The 19,589-nt window shown below is 42.1% G+C and overlaps 1 protein-coding gene across 5 annotated transcripts in view; it reads right to left on the bottom strand.

The window, feature by feature from the left end:
* MDGA2 (MAM domain containing glycosylphosphatidylinositol anchor 2) overlaps nucleotides 1-19,589 on the bottom strand; it is a 588,493-nt gene that overhangs the window by 20,707 nt on the left and 548,197 nt on the right. For all 5 annotated transcript variants that reach the window (XM_061612635.1, XM_061612637.1, XM_061612638.1 and 2 more), the window contains 3 exons: nucleotides 18,899-19,054; nucleotides 13,842-14,000; nucleotides 994-1,124 (listed from right to left, as the gene is read on the bottom strand). In XM_061612635.1, coding sequence (XP_061468619.1) covers nucleotides 994-1,124; nucleotides 13,842-14,000; nucleotides 18,899-19,054 — 446 coding nt within the window. The remainder of the gene's footprint in view (nucleotides 1-993; nucleotides 1,125-13,841; nucleotides 14,001-18,898; nucleotides 19,055-19,589) is intronic.

Genomic DNA, 19,589 nt, shown 5'->3' with positions numbered 1-19,589 from the left:
TATGGTTGTTCCCAATTGGGCTCTGTCATGGCCACCAACCTTGCAAAGGGCCATGCGTGCCAGTTGGCCATGTGCATGGATTTATAGGCTCCCCACGGTAAGGAAGGCCTAAAGAAGCACCTTGCTTTGCACCAAGAAGACTGTCCCCACCTGCCAGCCCAGATGTGCCCACACAGCAGCAGCTCTGCTCAATACACTTGTAAGGAACACTGCAGCATCAGATTCCTGGGGAGAAAACTCTGGCAGACCAATTTGTTAGCAACCCCTCCCCCCAGGGGCATTTCTCTTTTTTCCCCTTTCTGAGAAAAAAGTGTTTCTTTCCCCTTGCACTGGCTCTCCAGTGAGAAATATCACTTGTGGAGACAAGTAATAAGCTCCATTCAAATTGCTCTGTAGAAAATATATAGAGACAGCACACACAGAGTGTTTAAAGTTCCTGGTTCGGGCCCCAACAGCTTCTTAGGCAAACCAATTCAAAGTACTTACACTTACCTTATAAATCCTGCTTGGGCTGCGTCCATATCTAAGAAGAGGGTGCATTATGTAATACAATCCTCCCTGCCACATCTGATCTGGTATTGTAGCCTTGTTGCGCAACCCATCTGTTCTATGAGGGCATGGAGAGAGTGTGGCCATTTTAGTGGTGGTCCCCATTCTCTGGAATTACTTATAAAGGGAGACTAGTGTGGCCCACACTTATTTTAAATGGATAGGAATATATCTGTGTAACATTGCTGCTTCGGACATTGCCAAAGGTGGATTTTTTAACAGTATAATGGTGATCATCATTATGATTTGCATTTAGCATAATTTTTTGTTGGGACTGGGTGGAATTTTACAGATTTTACGCAAGTCACTTGTAGAGAGAATGTGACAGATCAGCCTTTATAAAGAAATAAATAAAAGAGAAATATGTGGGTTGGTGGTGAGGAGATGACCAGCCCCCAGTGCTATCCTTGTGTGCACCTCTCCGAGAGAACATCCCATCCTTACCTGAAATGAAGTGTTTGGATGTATATTAACACGGGCCTGGGACCACGGCTGGCCTTTGTTGCCACTTGAAGACCAGAATGGGCTTTCTATTGAAGTCTGGCTTTTTAACCGCAGGTAAACATTCAACGTTCCTTAAAAATAAAACACAGACACACACACACACCAGAAGAGAAATATTAGGAGGTGGCAAGGTGCGGTGAGATGGAATGCCACATTGGAAACCTGAAACCCCAAAGCAGAAATGGAGTATCCAGCCACAGCATCACTTTGGCCTCTGGGTTTTTCCACCCTTTTTCTTTCTTTCCTTCTTTACTGTCCAGCACAGAACTTGCAGGCAGAGCTTGTCTCCTTTTAACTTCAGTTTGCTTGTTTTTAAAGTGCTACAGAAATAATGCATCTTATTACAGTATTAGTGCAGTGCTCACCAAATGATGGGGTGGAGTGCCTGGGAACAGAAGGGTCCTTACAGAAGGAACAGAATTCTCTGTCTCTCCCACACACCCAAACCTTGGAAAACAGGTCTCCGCATCATTAAGCCTGGCACTTTTGAGCCTTGGCAGTAGCTGGAATGCCCTTAGTGACTTTTTAATGGTCACATTCCTTAAGTGAAATACATCACAGGGCCTTCTCTGTGACAGCCCCCTAGCGGTAAGGATGGTGCCAAAATTGCAGTTTTAGGCACCTTCTGAAGACCTGCCTTTTTGTACAGGCTTTTCAGGGCTGTAATTTTGGTCTGTGTATTATTATTATTATTATTAGCTTTTTAGATTATTCTCAAAGTGATTTAGAAATGTATCATAAAACAGCTATAAACAGTACAAAAACACACACAGCAACTAAAGACAGGTTTTAAAACGATGCAAAATGAACACCTAAAACAGGTTTTTCATCCACTGGAAAAGCTTGTTGAAACCAAAATGTATTGAATTGGTTCTGGAAAATACTGTTTAGTGAGAAACCAATATATGACTGGTATTATCTGATGTTCTGTTATTGTGTTTTATGTATTTATTTGTTGTAACCCACCCTTGGGGCGGGGTGTCTTCTGACAAAAGGTGGAATACACGTTTTTTTAAAGAAGAAATAAATAAAATACCTTTCCATCTTTGACTGATTGCCCAGAACCCCACAAAGTAGGAGTTCCCACTTCCTTCTCCCCAACCGCTCAGTCTGTTAATTAGCAATCGTTTCTTGCCCTTAAAATGTTGTGGTGTTCCTACAAATGCCGCAGGTGCAGCAGCAATGAGCAGCTTTGTCTGAGATGAGGACAAACCAACTGCAGCCGCTTTCCATTTACTGCTGGGTACAGTTCTCCTTTCGTGTTGGTCTGGGGATTCATTTGGGGGGTGGGGGGTGCATTTCAAGCTAAATCCCAAAAGAAAAGGAGGGGGTTGGAGTTATTGGGTGTGGGGTTTACAATTGTGGCAGGTGAAGGGTTCTATTTTTTATTTTTCTTTAATTTCCTCCTTTTAAAAACTTTTTTTTAAAAAATAAAGCCACTCATTTTATGTGACCTTGCTCACCATATTAAACCAGAGTTCCTACCAAACCTTCTTAGTATGAGCAATTCCATTACCGGCTAGTTACTCCTCCTGTCCCATATTGATTAACCCCCACAGAATAATTCCGTTCTGACCAAGAGTTCTGGGTTACCGGGCATTTCTTCAGGCTGATTTCCCATACTGTCAATGCCCACAGCTGTTTTCTTCTGTCAAATGCTAGATGTGATCTGAATTGGGGGAAAGGACTTTGCAGAAGCAGTCCATGCCTTATTCACTTTGTGAAGGATGTTCTTTGGGGTTATATTTTTTTTAAAAAATAAGCTAATCCTTCAAGCGAAGAAACTCTGTTGAACAAACCACAGCAAAGCGTTATCCATGTATATATGGATAAGCTCTAAGCTACATTGCAAGGCTGACATCCTACAGATTCATCCTGCTTGCTTCCTCTCACTTTGCACTCCAAGACCTCTAGATAGGCTGAATATGCCCTCTCGAATTTACTATCTACACAATAGGACCAGATAAGAAGGAGCACAGTGAATTATTCGCAGAAGCTGCTGTGTGATTATGGGTTTCGTTTCTCTGAGGTGTATACAGTAGATGGATTCACAGCAGCTGAGATGGTGACTTTCTGAATGTGCAGATGAGTCCCAGCATATGAACATAGTCTACTTCCTTATACTGAGGGAAAGTTCAAGAAGAAAGCACAAAAGCAGGACTATAGCAGAAGGTCAAGAAGACTAAAGTAATGACAACAGAAGATTTATGTAACTTTAAAGTTGACAACGAGGACATTGAACTTGTCAAGGATTATCAATACCTTGGCACAGTCATTAACCAAAATGGAGAGAATAGTTGAGAAATCAGAAGAAGGCTAGGACTGGGGAGGGCAGCTATGAGAGACCTAGAAAAGGTCCTCAAATGCAAAGATGTATCACTGAACACCACAGTCAGGATCATTCAGACCATGGTATTCCCACTCGCTATGTATGGATGTGCAAGTTGGACAGTGAAAAAAGTGGATAAGAGAAGAATCAACTCATTTGAAATGTGGTGTTGGAGGAGAGGTTTGCACATACCATGGACTGCGAAAAAGACAAATAATTGGGTGTTAGAACAAATTACACCAGAACTATCTCTAGAAACTAAAATGATGAAACTGAGGTTATCATACTTTGGACACATCATGAGAAGACATGATTCTCTAGAAAAGACAATAATGCTGGGAAAAACAGCAGGGAGTAGAAAAAGAGGAAGGCCAAACAAGAGATGGATTGATTCCATAAAGGAAGCCACAGACCTGAACTTACAAGATCTGAACAGGATGGTTCACGACAGATGCTATTGGAGGTCGCTGATTCTTAAGGTCGCCATAAGTCAAAATCGACTTGAAGGCACATAACAACAGGTTTCATAGCACTCAGGGCCCTCTCTACTGGGGGGGGGGGGGTTGAAGAAAGCAGGAGAACCATCTATCTATTCCATCCATAACAAGCGATGGGTGATGTATTATGACAAATATTCCTATGTCCTTTGCCTACGTCTGTGATATGACTCAGTCCTTCAACTATTGTAACTTCTTTTAATTAAGATGTGCCTTCAGAGTTTTATACTTTGATGTTAAATGGATATCCAGCAATGTCTTTTGTGCAGATATATTTTTATTTATTTATTTATTTATTATTAAATTTGTTAGTCGCCCATCTGGCTGGTTGTCCAGCCACTCTGGGCGACGTACAAGATAAAACAGTATATAAAACAATTAAAATTTAAAAACAGTAAAAAACTAGCCCATCTCAAACGCCCGCCTAAAAAGCCAAGTCTTCAGGGTCCTGCGGAAGCTCATTATAGACGCGGCATGGCGTATATCACCTGGGAGAGAGTTCCAGAGGGTGGGGGCCACTATTGAGAAGGCCCTCTCTCGAGTCCTCACCAGTCTAGCTATTTTGACTGGTGAGATCCAGAGAAGGCCCTCTGAGGTCGATCTTGTTGAGCGGCATCCCTGTCGATGCTGGAGGCGCTCCTTCAGATAGGCTGGGCCACAACCGTATAGGGTTTTAAAGGTTAAAACCAACACCTTGAATTGGGTTCGGTACACAACGGGTAACCAAAGCAACTCCTTCAACACAGGAGTGATGTGATCTCTACGGCGGCTGCCTGCAATCAGACACGCCGCTGCATTCTGTACCAGCTGTAATTTCCGAACCGTTTTCAAGGGTAACCCCACGTAGAGCGCATTACAGTAGTCTAGGCGAGTGGTGATCAGGGCATGTACCACCGGTGGGAGCAGATGATTGGGAAGGTAGGGGCGTAGCCTCTGTATCAGATGGAGTTGATACAGAGCTGCTCGGCTCACAGCTGAAACTTGAGCCTCTATAGACAGCTGGGAGTCAAGAATGACCCCCAGGCTACAGACCTGGTCTTTCAAGGGCAATCGTACCCGGTTAAGCACCAGGTCTATATCTCCCAGCCTTCCCTTGTCTCCCACAAACAGCACCTCGGTTTTGTCAGGATTCAGCCTCAACTTATTCCTTCCCATCCAGCCACACACCAACTCCAGACACTTGGACAGGGTTTCCACAGCCAACCTTGGTGAAGATTTAAATGAGAGATAGAGCTGCGTGTCATCCGCATACTGATGACATTGCAGCCCAAATCTCCTGATGATTGCTCCCAGCGGCTTTATATAGATGTTAAAGAGCATTGGAGAAAGGATAGAACCCTGTGGCACCACACAAGTGAGGGGCCAGGGATCTGAAACCTCTTCCTCCAATGCTACTCTTTGGTATCTCCCAGAGAGGAAGGAATGGAACCACTGCAATACAGTGCCCCCAATACCTGACCTCTGCAGGCGATCCAAGAGGATAGCGTGGTCGACGGTATCAAAAGCCGCTGACAGATCGAGGAGGACAAGGAAGGTGCCTTCACCTCTATCCCACGCCCTTCTCATATCATCTACCAAGGCGACCAAGGCTGTTTCAGTCCCATGTCCCGGTCTGAAGCCCAACTGAAATGGATCCAGATAATCTGCTTCTTCCAAGTGTGCTTGCAACTGTTTAGCCACCACCCGCTCAACTGCCTTGCCTAAGAATGGCACATTTGAGACTGGGCGAAAGTTGTTCAGATCTTGAGGGTTCAAAGAGGGCTTTTTTAAAATTGGTTTTATTATCACCTCCTTGAGCACTGATGGCATTATTCCCTCTTCAAGCGATACATTTACCATCAGCTTGATCCTCTCTCCCAGTCTATCTTTGCAGCTCATAATGAGCCACGAAGGGCAAGGATCAAGTAAGCAGGTGGTCGGCCTTAGAATTGAAAGCACCTTGTCCACTTCATAGTATACAAATATTGTATATTTCTATTTTTCTGTTTTCTGTTTCTGTAATGATGGCTAAGACCACCTAGAAAGCATTTTAGTAGTTGTAGTGTGCAAGATATGAATAAATAGCCTATATTATAAACACTGTTCTGCTATCTGAAGTCTGACTCTCAAATAGAAAATTTCTGGTACCTCCCAAGACTCAAGAATTCTTGAGTGGGATCTCCTCTATTGCATTCTCCGCCTACACTAGACGACTGCTGTTGATAACCTGTGAGCTTAGATGACCTAACATTCAACATACGAGGACTCTGTGTAGATATGAGGGTAGGGAAAAAGCCAGAACCCTCAACCCTATGCATACATTGGCAAGGGGGTAGTCTTGCTGGTAACATCCTTGGCACACAAAGCTCATCAAGATCTGCATGTGGATAGTTCCCAAATAGGGTTAAGGGAAGGGCAGTGGCTCAGTGGCAGAGCATCTGATTTGCATGCAGAAGGTCCCAGGTTGAATCCCCAACATCATGGACCAGGGATGTGATGCAGCAGCTTCCTACGTTCCTAAGCTATAAGGTTGTTGTTGATTTGGTAGGTGGAGTTTTACACCCAGAAGTAAGCAGGTGCGAAGTTAATTTTAATCTATTTGTTTTCTGCTGGTGTAGGAGGACAGGCTCCCTCTTCCCCCCTTTTTTTTCCCTCTCAACAGCATGCTTGGGAGACGTGACCTTGGCAGCCACTGATTGACGCCCATCATTTTCCTCCCAGAATACACTATACAGACCACATCTGCACCATACATTTAAAGCACATTTAATGCACATTTAAAGCACATGGCTTCCTCCAAATAATCCTAGAAGCTGCAATTTACCTCTCAGAGAGCTACACTTCCAAGCACTCTCAAAAGACGACGATTCTCAGGATTCTTTGGGGGAAGTTGTGTGCTTTAAACATGTGTTAAATGTGCTTTAAATGTATGGTGTGGATGTGACCACACAGCATTATTCTGAGTGTCCAGTGGGACAACTTGATTTGTAGTGGCCACCACTCCTGTCCCCCGTCTCCCAAAATGTGCCAGAATCACACTGCATCCAGAGCATTCCGGAACGTGGCTGATGGCTACAGTGGTGAATATACTATTGATATCATGAAACATTTTCAAAAACTCTGCTTGTGCCCAATAATAACACTAATTTTCAGGGACACATCCCCCCTCCCTGCATCCCCGCTTTCTGCAGAGAACTTTCTGTGCATCACATTTTATATCTGAATGGGGTATTTTCATTGAGCTGGTTTAACTGACTAGTTTTTATTTTATTTTATTTTTCAAATGTGTGTTCGCTCACCCTGGACATTAGGGAGGTGGCGAGGGTAGAAGCCTAACAAAGGAATGGAATTATGTTGGAAATATTTTACAAAGAAACACGTTCTCGGGATGCTTCCAAATGGCCTGCTGCCATTGCTGTAGCATAGAGTATCTGCCATTCAGGCAGACCTCTGAGGGCATTTGGGGAAAGGCTGGAGAATGTCTCCCAACCGACTTTGTGCCTTGAGAGAGTAATGACCCCAACAAAGTTTTTTTTTTTTTATTTTACAATAATTTTTATTCAAATTTTCATAAAACATAGAAAACAAAATCATAAAACATTCAAAGACAAAAAACAAAACAAAACAAAAATGATTAAACAAAAAAAAATAAAATGTTGACTTCCCATTTGTCACATATCAAATCAGTTATAGGTCTACAATATATAACAATCCTGTCTCTTAAATCATATTATAAAATCACTTTCCTCCAGTAGTTATCTTAATTAATCATCAAATCTCATAAACATTACTTTATTCTTTCCACAAAAAGTCAAAGAGAGGTTTCAATTCTTTAAGAAATATATCTATCAATTTTTCTCCAAATAAACATGTCAATTAATCCATCTCGTTAATAATTATAATAATCTTATTGTCATAACCATAGTCCAAATAAACATTTCGATTAATCCATCTCATCAGAATCTGTTAGGTCCGGACTTCCGGGAAGGGTGACTTAGCCTGTGCCTGCTTTTGAGACGGGCTCCTGCCTCAAAAGAAGCTTATTCAGATATATCAGTCAGTTTTTTCTTTTTTTTTGACTGATTAAACTTCTCCCGGGTAGGGAGAAACGAAGAGATTAACCTCAAAGCCTATTTTTGTTGGGACGACCAGATCTCATTAATTTATGGGACGAGGTCCAGCCGACGAAGGTGGGACGGATTTTCAACAGCAAGCTCTATCTGTTAAAGCGAACGTTCATCTTATCTTCTAAGAGAGAACGCATTAACAGGCAAGCACCCTTCTTTCTATATTTTTCTTTTACTTGACTTAAATTGTTGCTGTTTAAAAGAGATTTGCCAGATTGATCGGTTTTTGACATCTCACTGGGGAGCCGTAACTTCTCTCTGCTACGCACTAATTAATAGCTTATCTCTGTTTTTGTTGCAAAAAGCTGTCCTGGATTTGCATTCTAAAGATACACACAGAAGAGGGATTTCTATTCCAGATTTTTATTTGAAAAATATTATACTGTTTTGAGACTACTCTCTTTTTGGTCTATTTTATTTTGACGAATCTGTTTCTTGACGATTGCCATTAATTGTTTCGATCCTGGGAACTGCATTTTGTTTACTTAACTATTGGAGAGATAAGGCTGTCTGCTCTGTTTATACTGTGATGTCACCAAGTCTGGAGTATTAACCCAATTGTTGCTGAAATAAGAAGTGGTTTTCCTATATTTTTCTTTTAAAATGGCAATTAAGAAAGTGGCTGAGAATCTGGAAATAACTATGTTTCAGAAAATAATGGATGAGATTGAGATAACGAAAATTGAATTGAGTAAAATGAAGCAGGAGATTAAAGATATAAGGGTCCCTGTGAGAGAGGTGACCCTGGAAGGGGTCCCTGTGAGAGAGGAGACCCCGGAGATTGGAACAGGGGTCCCTGTGAGAGAGGAGACCCTGGAGACTGGAATAGGGGTCCCTGTGAGAGAGGAGATCCCGAAGATTGGAACAAACGTGGAACAGGAACAAGATTTGGAGTCTATGGACTTTAGAAATAAAATCTATTGTTTGGAACTCAATGTTATCTCTGAAGAAATTAATGAAGATTCTAGAGATAAAGTTATCAATGGCATGGATTATCTTCTGGACTGGAATGATGTGATGGAGCCCAATATAGAGAAAATCTATGGAATTAACTGCAGCCATGTGACAATGGAAAAACTTTTAAGAGATGACCCAGTGTATTTTGAAAAAAAGAACAGAGATATGATTTTACAGCAGTATTTCAGCAACCTATTCAGAATGGATGGCAAGAAAATATTTGGGATAGAGGTAATTCCCATCAGACTCTTACTATATGACTATGGCTTTGACAGCAAGATTATTATGGAATACTGATAATGGAAGATTGGATATTGAAATTACTGGACTTAACAAGACTACTGAAGATGGAAGATGGAAAATGGAACTAATAGAGATAATAGAACAATGGCTACTGAAATTACTGAACCTAACAGATTCTGATGTGATGGTTTAATTGAAATGTTTATTTTGACTATGGTTATGACAATAAGATTATCATAATTAGTAATGAGATGGATTAATCGATATGCTTATCTGGAAAAAAAAAATTGATAGATATATTTCTTAAAGAATTGAATTCTCTCTTTGACTTTTTGTGGAAAGAATAAAGTAATGTTTATGAGATTTGATGATTAAGTAAGATAACTACTGGAGGAAAGTGATTTTATAATATGACTTAAGAGACAGGATTGCTATATATTATAGACTTATAACTGATCTGATCTTTGACAAATGGGAAGTCAATATTTTACTCTTTATTTTTTATTTTTGTTTTTTTTTTCTTCTTCTTTTTTTCTTTTTGTTTAACTATTTTTGATTTTGTTTTTTGTCTTTGAATGTTTTATGATTTTGTCTTGTATGTTTTATGAAAATTTGAATAAAAATTATTGAAAAAAAAAAAAAAGAATCTGTTAGGTCCAATAATTTCAATAGCCATTATTCCATTATCCCTATTAGTTCCATCTTCCATCTTCAATAGTCCTGTTAAGTCCAGTAATTTCAGTGTCCAATCTTCCATTATCAGTATTCCATAATAATCTTGCTGTTGTAGCCATAGTCATATAATAAGAGTCTGATGGGAATTTCCTCTATCCCAAATATTTTCTTGCCATCCATTCTGAATAAGTTGCTGAAATACTGTTGTAAAGTCATATCTGTGTTCTTCTTTTTTACAAAATGCACTGGCTCATCTCTTAAGAGTTTTTCCATTGTCACATGGCTGCAGTTAATTCCATAGATTTTCTCTATATCAAGCTCCATCACATCATTCCAGTCCAGAAGATTATCCAAGCCATTGATAACTTTATCTCTAATATCTTCATTAATTTCTTCAGAGATAACGTTAAATTCCAAACAGTAGATTTTATTTCTAAAATCCATAAACTCCAGATCTTTTTCCAATTCCACATTTGTTCCAATCTCCAGGGCTTGTATCTTCCCTTTATTTTTTCTTTTCTCATCTCTGATCTCATTCTCCTCTCTCACAAGATCCCCTATTTCTTTAAGCTCCTGCGTCATTTTGCTCAGTTCAATTTTCAGCTCCTTACTACCCTGTCGCAGGGTTTGTTTCATTATCTCAATCTCATCCATTATTTTCTGAAACATAGTTACTTCCAGATTCTCAGCCACTTTCTTGATTGCCATTTTTAAAACCACGAAAACAAAGCAAAACAAAAATAAAGAAGAACCACTTCTTATTTCAGCAACAATTGGGTTAATATTCCAGGCCTGATGACATCACAGTATAAACAGAACAACCTGCCTTATCTCTCTATGTTCAAGAATGCAAAACAAATTTAGTTCCCAGCATCAAAACAGTTAGTGGCGTCGTGAAGAAGCAGATTCGTCAAAATAAAATAGACCAAAAAGAGAATAGTCCCAGACAATATAATATTCCTCGGAATAGAAATCAGGAATAGAAATCCCTCTTCTGTTTATTATCTTTAGAATGCACTTCCAGGACAGCTTTTTGCGACAGAAACAGAGATAAGCTGTTAATTTCGTGAATAACAGAGAAGAGCTATATCTCACCCAGAAGTTGTCCAAAGCCGATCAATCTGACAAATCTCCTTTTGCTGCAACAATTTAAACCAAGTAAAAAAAATAATAGAAAGAAGGGTGCTTGCCTGTTAGTCCGTTCTCTCTTTAAAGAAAAGATAAACGTATCGCTTAAACAGATAGAGCTTGTTAGGAAGTCCGTCCGGCATTGTTGGCTGGACCTTATCTCATAAATTAATGAAATCCAGTCCTCCCAACAAAAACAGGCTTTTGAGGTTGATCTCTACATTTCTCCCTGCCCGGGAGAAATTTCATCAGTCAAAAAAAAAATGTTCTGACTGATTTATATCTGAATAAGCTTCTTTTGAGGCGGGAGCCCGTCCCAAAAGCAGGCACAAGCGAAGTCACCCTTCCCGGAAGTCGACCCCAACAAAGTTTGAAAAGGGCTTCTCTGCCACTGAGCATGTGCCCACTCGGCAACCTCTTTCATTTCCACTTCTAATATGGAACAGAGTTTCCATGCATATGAATACTGCCAGCCAGCCTTATTTGATCTCTGCAAAGAAGCTTAAAGAGGAGTTTAAAGGCCAGGATAGCCAGACAAGCGCTCAGAATAGAAGAGGGAAGCTCAGACCAATGCTCTTTCCCCAATGCTCCGTTAGCCTAATTTAATGGTCTACCAAATCCCTCGGCATGGATCCTGGTGGAGAGATTTGCAATGAGGAATAATCCCAGGCAGGCACAAAAGGGAGAGGATAGCCTCAGAACGTGACAGCTAACGGAGGGATTCCACAGGTGTGTGGCAGCCGCAGGATGTGCATTCAGCCAGACTCATGGCTTAATCGCTTAGAAAGAGCTGCAAGGAAACTTTTTCAGCCAATTCCCTTCTGGGCAAACTCCAGGGTCCACATGCCAGTGGTAGGTGGGGCCAGGGGAAAGAGTGGGAGGAGCAATGCATGCAAATCTTACCTTTGTACAGTAGACTAGTTTCAACATGCACTCACACACCCTTTCCTGTCCTCCATTCATGCAAAGAGGCACAGTCAGAGTTCAGGGATACATTTCAGCCACGCAAAAGGGCTTAAGGAGAGTATGAGGAAGGGCCAAGAATGGGTATGGTCTGGGGACAGTCCCAAGGGCCATACAGAGAGGCTTGAAGGGCCGCATTCAGCCCACAGTCCTCAGGTTCACCACCCTAGGGCTACTAGATGTGGCCAGCTGGCTAGGTTTATTTATTTATTTCTTATTTGATTTATATCCTGCCTTTCCTCCCAGCAGGAGCCCAGGGCAGCGGTTTGAGGGCTCATTTATGAAGTGGTGATCAAAGACTCTTCAGTGAAGAAAGATTGTATTTGGGAGGAAGGGCTGGATAAAATAATTGTTATGTGTCTTCAAGTCGATTATGACTTATGGTGACCTTATGAAAGTGACCTCCAAGAGCATCTGTCATGAACCACCCTGTTCAGATCTTGTAAGTTCAGGTCTGTGGCTTCCTTTATGGAATCAATCCATCTCTTGTTTGGCCTTCCTCTTTTTCTATTCCCTTCTGTTTTTCCCAGCATTCTTGTCTTTTCTAGTGAATCAGGTCTTCCCGTTATGTGTCCAAAGTCTGATAACCTCAGTTTCATCATTTTAGCTTCTAGTGACAGTTCTGGTTTAATTTGTTCTAACACCCAATTATTTGTCTTTTTTGCAGTCCATGGTATGTGCAAACCTCTCCTCCAACACCACATTTCAAATGAGTTGATTCTTCTCTTATCCACTTTTTTCACTGTCCAACTTGCACATCCATACATAGCGAGTGGGAATACCATGGTCTGAATGATCCTGACTGTGGTGTTCAGTGATACATCTTTGCATTTGAGGACCTTTTCTAGTTCTCTCACAGCTGCCCTCCCCAGCCCTAGCCTTCTTCTGATTTCTCGACTATTCTCTCCATTTTGGTTAATGACTGTGGCGAGGTATTGATAATCCTTGAGAAGTTCAATGTCCTCGTTGTCAACTTTAAAGTGACATAAATCTGGATGAAATAATAGCAAACAGCATATTATCATGATCTGCACCACCTGTTTGCAAAATCAATGCCATCTTTGTACAGTCGTTTATAGTCCTTGTTCTGGTTGCACAGAGATGAATCCGGTACCAGGACTGAAGCACAGGACATGCCGTGGCTGGGACCGTGGCTCAGTGGCAGAGCACCTGCTTTGCATGCAGGAGGTCCCAGGTTCAATCCCCAATGGCATCTTGAGTTAAAAGGGGGTCTCAGATAGCAGAGCTAGGAATGGGAAAACCTCGGATAGGCACTGCCAATACTGAGCTAGGCAGGTAAACAAGCTAATTCAGGATGACAGCTCCAGAAGGTACAGTGGATTTGCCAGTTTATTCCCCAAGTGAGGCATGCCCAAGAGGAAAAAGGAGGCTGCAGTCTTTCAAAGCTTCATACTTATTCACTTGAAGGGCTCTCACTTCAGATGGCTGAGATGAGACCTTCCTAGTTATTCACTCAACTGCTGAGATGTAACAGAATGTTTATGAACATTCCAACTTCTCAGCATTTTGAAAGAGGAAAAACCCACACAATTAGGAATAGAATAAAGGCTGGCAGTGGTGGGAGATAATGGGCATCCCTAGGACATACGCCTAGGCCACAGGGCTCCTCTACTTCAGAATTCTCTTTGGAGGTCAAGCAACAGCTGTTGAAAAGGGCAACAGCAGTAGCAAAATTTGCTGAGCTGTCTCAGTTCATCCCAAAAATGAGGCAGTGGAGATGGGAGCCTGAATAAAGGTCAAAGGTAGGGGACAGGAGGAGATACATCTTCACTGGCTGAATGACATCCAGCATCGCTTAGAAACTGTGGATAAACATGGCTTGTTGATAGTGCTGAAAATAACATGGATTCAACAATGGAGTCAACTCACCTATGTGTTGTCCGTACATATTGTAATAGAAGCTGAAGCAATATGCTGTGTTGGTGGCCCCATATGGGTTTTTTGGGGGGATGCTGAACAGAGGGCTAATGAGCCTGGCCCTGTCTCCTTCTTTTCTGGGACTGGATGCTTCAATGTACATGAAGAATCCTAGAAGAAGAAAACAAGGAGGTCAAACTGTGAGATGGTGCCACAACTAAGCAGGAAAGGGCATCTTCCTATCGAGCCTGTGCACTCTGAGCAGCAATAGAATTGTGTGTGGTCTTCAATTTAGGATCTCAGATGCTGGAGTTGGCAAAAGGTATAACTCCATTAACCTGGCAAGGATTGAAGGCCAGGCTCATAGCATTTATATATAAGGGCTGGACAATCCACAGGCTTCACACACTGCTCTGCCAAATGCAAGGGCCAACATTCAGCACCATAATTCCCTTCTGTGAAGCAAGGGTAAACTGAGGACTTGGCTCTCATGGTACAGCCCATGGTAGCACACTTGTCTAGATCCCAACTTCTGGCTATGGAGCTCCTGACTCAAATGGTAAAATCCCCATCCTTTCCCCCCCTTCCCAGAGATGTCCAGGATCAGAGCTCGCAAGGATCCCAAACCATTTCTGGAGCACATAAGATGTTGAAGACTAATGCCTCTCCAATGAGAGATATTTCAATAAAGGGAATGTCAGAAAGGAAATCCAGCCTTTCTTCTCCACTGAACGCATTAAAGGTAACGCCAAAATAGCAACATGGAACAGGATAGTGTCAAGACATTTATTTGCAAAGGGATTTGTTTCCAAGGCTCCAAAGCTCTGAGAGGGAGGGCACAATTTGAAGAGGATGGTTAAAGAGCAGCTGGAAAAGTTCCAAGGTCAACTCTTGTTTCTGTTTCAAACACAGTAAGTGGGCTTAGTGAAACGAGGAGAACGTGGCTGCTGGATCAGACCAAAGGCCCACCTAGCCCAGCATCCTCTTCTCACAATGGCCAACCAGATGCCCATGAGAAGCCCATGAGAGCACTTCTGCTCTGCATGAACTGGCATTCTGAGGCATAGTGCCTCCAAGAGTGCACAGAGAACACAGCTGTTACGGCTAGTAGCCATTGACAGCCTCCTCCTCTATGAACATAAGAACATAAGAAGAGCCTGCTGGATCAGGCCAGTGGCCCATCTAGTCCAGCATCCTGCTCTCACAGTGGCCAACCAGGTGCCTGGGGGAAGCCCGCAAGCAGGACCCAAGTGCAAGAACACTCTCCCCTCCTGAGGCTTCCGGCAACTGGTTTTCAGAAGCATGCTGCCTCTGACTAGGGTGGCACAGCACAGCCATCATGGCTAGTAGCCATTGATAGCCCTGTCCTCCATGAATTGGTCTAATCTTCTTTTAAAGCCGTTCAAGCTGGTGGCCATTACTGCATCTTGTGGGAGCAAATTCCATAGTTTAACTATGCGCTGAGTAAAGAAGTACTTCCTTTTGTCTGTCCTGAATCTTCCAACACTCAGCTTCTTTGAATGTCCACGAGTTCTAGTATTATGAGGGAGAAATACTTTTCTCTATCCACTTTCTCAATGCCATGCATAATTTTATACACTTCTATCATGTCTCCTCTGACCCGCCTTTTCTCTAAACTAAAAAGCCCCAAATGCTGCAACCTTTCCTCGTAAGGGAGTCGCTCCATCCCCTTGATCATTCTGGTTGCCCTCTTCTGAACCTTTTCCAACTCTATAATATCCTTTTTGAGATGAGGCAACCAGAACTGTACACAGTATTCCAAATGCGGCCGCACCATAGATTTATACAACGGCATTATGATATCAGCTGTTTTATTTCCAATACCTTTCCTAATTATCCCTAGCATGGAATTTGCCTTTTTCACAGCTGCCGCACACTGGGTCGACATTTTCATCGTGCTGTCCACTACAACCCCGAGGTCTCTCTCCTGGTCGGTCACCGCCAGTTCAGACCCCATGAGCGTATATGTGAAATTCAGATTTTTTGCTCCAATATGCATAATTTTACACTTGTTTATATTGAATTGCATTTGCCATTTTTCCGCCCATTCACTCAGTTTGGAGAGGTCTTTTTGGAGCTCTTCGCAATCCCTTTTTGTTTTAACAACCCTGAACAATTTAGTGTTGTCAGCAAACTTGGCCACTTCACTGCTCACTCCTAATTCTAGGTCATTAATGAACAAGTTGAAAAGTACAGGTCCCAATACCGATCCTTGAGGGACTCCACTTTCTACAGCCCTCCATTGGGAGAACTGTCCGTTTATTCCTACTCTTTGCTTTCTGCTTAACCAATTCCTTATCCACAAGAGGACCTCTCCTCTTATTCCATGACTGCTAAGCTTCCTCAGAAGTCTTTGGTGAGGTACCTTGTCAAAAGCTTTTTGAAAGTCTAAGTACGCTATGTCCACTGGAGCACCTCTATCTATATGCTTGTTGACACTCTCAAATAATTTTAATAGGTTACTGAGACAGGACTTTCCCTTGCAGAAGCCATGCTGGCTCTGCTTCAGCAAAGCTTGTTCTTCTATGTGCTTAGTTAATCTAGCTTTAATAATACTTTCTACCAGTTTTCCAGGGACAGAAGTTAAGCTAACTGGCCTGTAATTTCCGGGATCCCTTCTGGATCCCTTTTTGAAGATTGGCATTACATTTGCCACTTTCCAGTCCTCAGGCACGGAGGTGGACCTGAGGGACAAGTTACATATTTTAGTTAGCAGATCAGCAATTTCACCTTTGAGTTCTTTGATAACTCTCGGGTGGATGCCATCCGGGCCCGGTGATTTGTCAGTTTTTATATTGTCCATTAAGCTTAGAACTTCCTCTCTCGTTACCACTATTTATCTCAGTTCCTCAGAATCCCTTCCTGCAAATGTTAGTTCGGGTTCAGGGATCTGCCCTATATCTTCCACTGTGAAGACAGATGCAAAGAATTCATTTAGCTTCTCTGCAATCTCCTTATCGTTCTTTAGTACACCTTTGACTCCCTTATCATCCAAGGGTCCAATCGCCTCCCTAGATGGTCTCCTGCTTTGAATGTATTTATAGAATTTGTTGTTGTTGGTTTTTATGTTCTTAGCAATGTGCTCCTCAAATTCTTTTTTAGCATCCCTTATTGTCTTCTTGCATTTCTTTTGCCAGAGTTTGTGTTCTTTTTTATTTTCTTCATTCGGACAAGACTTCCATTTTCTGAAGGAAGCCTTTTTGCCTCTAAGAGCTTCCTTGACTTTGCTCGTTAACCATGCTGGCATCTTCTTGGCCCTGGCGGTACCTTTTCTGATCTGCGGTATGCACTCCAGTTGAGCTTCTAATATAGTGTTTTTAAACAACTTCCAAGCATTTTCGAGTGATGTGACCCTCTGGACTTTGTTTTTCAGCTTTCTTTTTACCAATCCCCTCATTGTTGTGAAGTTTCCTCTTTTGAAGTCAAATGTGACCGTGTTGGATTTTCTTGGCAATTGGCCATTTACATGTATGTTTAATTTAATAGCACTATGGTCACTATGAATTCATCTCATCCTCTTTCAAAGCCATCCAAGTTGGTGGCTGTCACTGTGGAGCACAATTCCACAGCTAAGTTACATGTTTTGGGAAGCAGTATTTTCTTTTGTCTGTCCTGAAACTTCCAGCATTCAGCTTCATTGATGGTCCTGAGTTCTAGTGTTATGACTCTCTTCCACACCCCGCATACCCTTCTACACCTCTATCATGCCCCCCCTTCTTACATACCCCCTTTTCCCTCAAAACTAAAGTGCACCTTCCCTCACAGGGGAGTTGTTCCATCCCCTTGATCATCTTGGTGCCCCCTTTTTTAATCTGTTCCTCTTCTGCAATATGCTTTTTGAGATGCTCCCCTCATATTTCTGCAGATGCTATTGCAAGGATTACTGAGATAAAATATCCAAAGTGATTTGAACCCTCAGGTGGCTGTTTTGGATGATGTTGTTCCTTTTCAATAGTTCTGGTGCTTGCTCAGTAAGTGATTTGATCCCTAGGTCTATTCAGCCTGCGTTGTTTTTGGGGAAAATACATACAAAATGTATGTAATTGCACATAAATGTTTTTAAAGAGGTTTTGTTTTAATATATTTTCATGTCTGTTTTTATGATGTTTTGAAGTGTTTTTGGTGCTTTTGTTTGCCACCCTGGGCTCCTACTGGGAGGAAGGGTGGGATATAAATCAAATCAAATGAATGAATAAATATATAAATAGTGTATTTTAGGAAAAAAGTGTACAGTTTCAATGCATTTTTGATCAGGGCAGAGTGGACTTCTGTCTGAACACATTTGAAGCTGGCATGGGCTGGGAAAAGATCTGGCCACCCCAATTGATACTCCACCCCCCTTTCTGCAACCCAGTAATTTTTTAGGAATTTCAAATGCATAGTCATATATGGCAAGTTATGAATCCTTAGCATTTTAATCATAATTTATTTGAGCCAGAAGGAATCATCTCCCCACCCCACCCCCTTTTTTAACTCCAGCAGTCATCTCTAGTGTATGGAAAAGGGTGTGATTCCATGCATAGAGACAAGAGTCTGTTCTTACCACATCAGCACCTCATTCATTAGCTCAGGGCGTCCGGGATGGGGTGCCAGGACTCTAGTAGCCCTGATAGCTCAATGACATCTCCATTCAAAGAGGTGGCACATTTCCTCCCACAGAGTCTCTCATGTCCAGGTAAATGCTGTGAAGTGTCTTGTTGCATATTTTATCTTTGAGGAGCCATAGTTTTCCATTTCACCCAAACCAGGCCACTACGGTTACCAACTTCAGACCAAGATGGGATATTAATCCATGCTTTGAAGTTGGTTTAATATCCAGGCTTGATCCAAAGCTGATTTCTTGTTGCAGATGCAATAGGCAACTATAGTTTATTAAAGCCTTCTTTTGTTTAATCGTGGTTCATGACAAAGAGCATAGTGAAAGGGCTCTGTGTGTGTGCAGAAAAGGCTTGTATATATCTTGGCTTGATAAACCAAGACATGACCATTTGGATACAGCCATTGGCTGCACTGTGCATCCAATCTTTCAGTTGAGAGATGCATTTTACCTTCCTTGGAGCCGGACCGGTCAGCGCTGGGCCCTGTGTTTGGGGTATACTTTGTGTCTCGGAGGATAATGTTTTGTCTCGTCCAGTCAAAGCCGTCCTTTTCATCTTGGGTGAATAAACAAATGTTGCCATCTTCAAAGCCACAGTGGAATTCTCCTGCCAACAGATTGACACCACAGTCATGTGAAAAAATATATGCAACACTTAAAAAGCATGTTCTTCTCAATCGCAATTCCTTACCTTGGACCTGCTATTGCCTTCTCCAATGAGCATGCAAGCTGGAAGGTGAAACAAAGTCTTTGCCTGCTTTCAGGAACGTTTCAAGGACTTCTGCCTCAACCTCTAGGTGATCTTTACAATGAGCGCAGGTGCATTTACAACAGGGTCTCATCTGAGCTGTCCATTTAAAGTGCTATCACACTATTTCAACAGCCATGCCTTCCCCCAAAGAATGTTGGGAATTGTAGTTTGTCAAGGGTGCTGAGAGTTATTAGGAGACCCCTATTCCCCCCAGACAGCTACAGTTCCCAGAGGTCCTTGGGAAGAGGAACTGATTGTTAAACCACACTATTGTAGCTGCAGTCAGTGCGGCTGGTGGCTCCATGTCAGTGCGACACTGGAATCCGCTCCGGGTTTTAGCCTGAACTTTCAAGGAGCTGTTCAAAAGTTCAGGCTAAAACCCGGAGCGGAT

Source organism: Rhineura floridana, chromosome 2 (assembly GCF_030035675.1).
Source record: "Rhineura floridana isolate rRhiFlo1 chromosome 2, rRhiFlo1.hap2, whole genome shotgun sequence".
Lineage (NCBI taxonomy): Eukaryota > Metazoa > Chordata > Lepidosauria > Squamata > Rhineuridae > Rhineura > Rhineura floridana.
The sequence above is the reverse complement of the archived record's forward strand: the minus strand, read 5'-3'. Positions and strand labels throughout refer to the sequence as shown.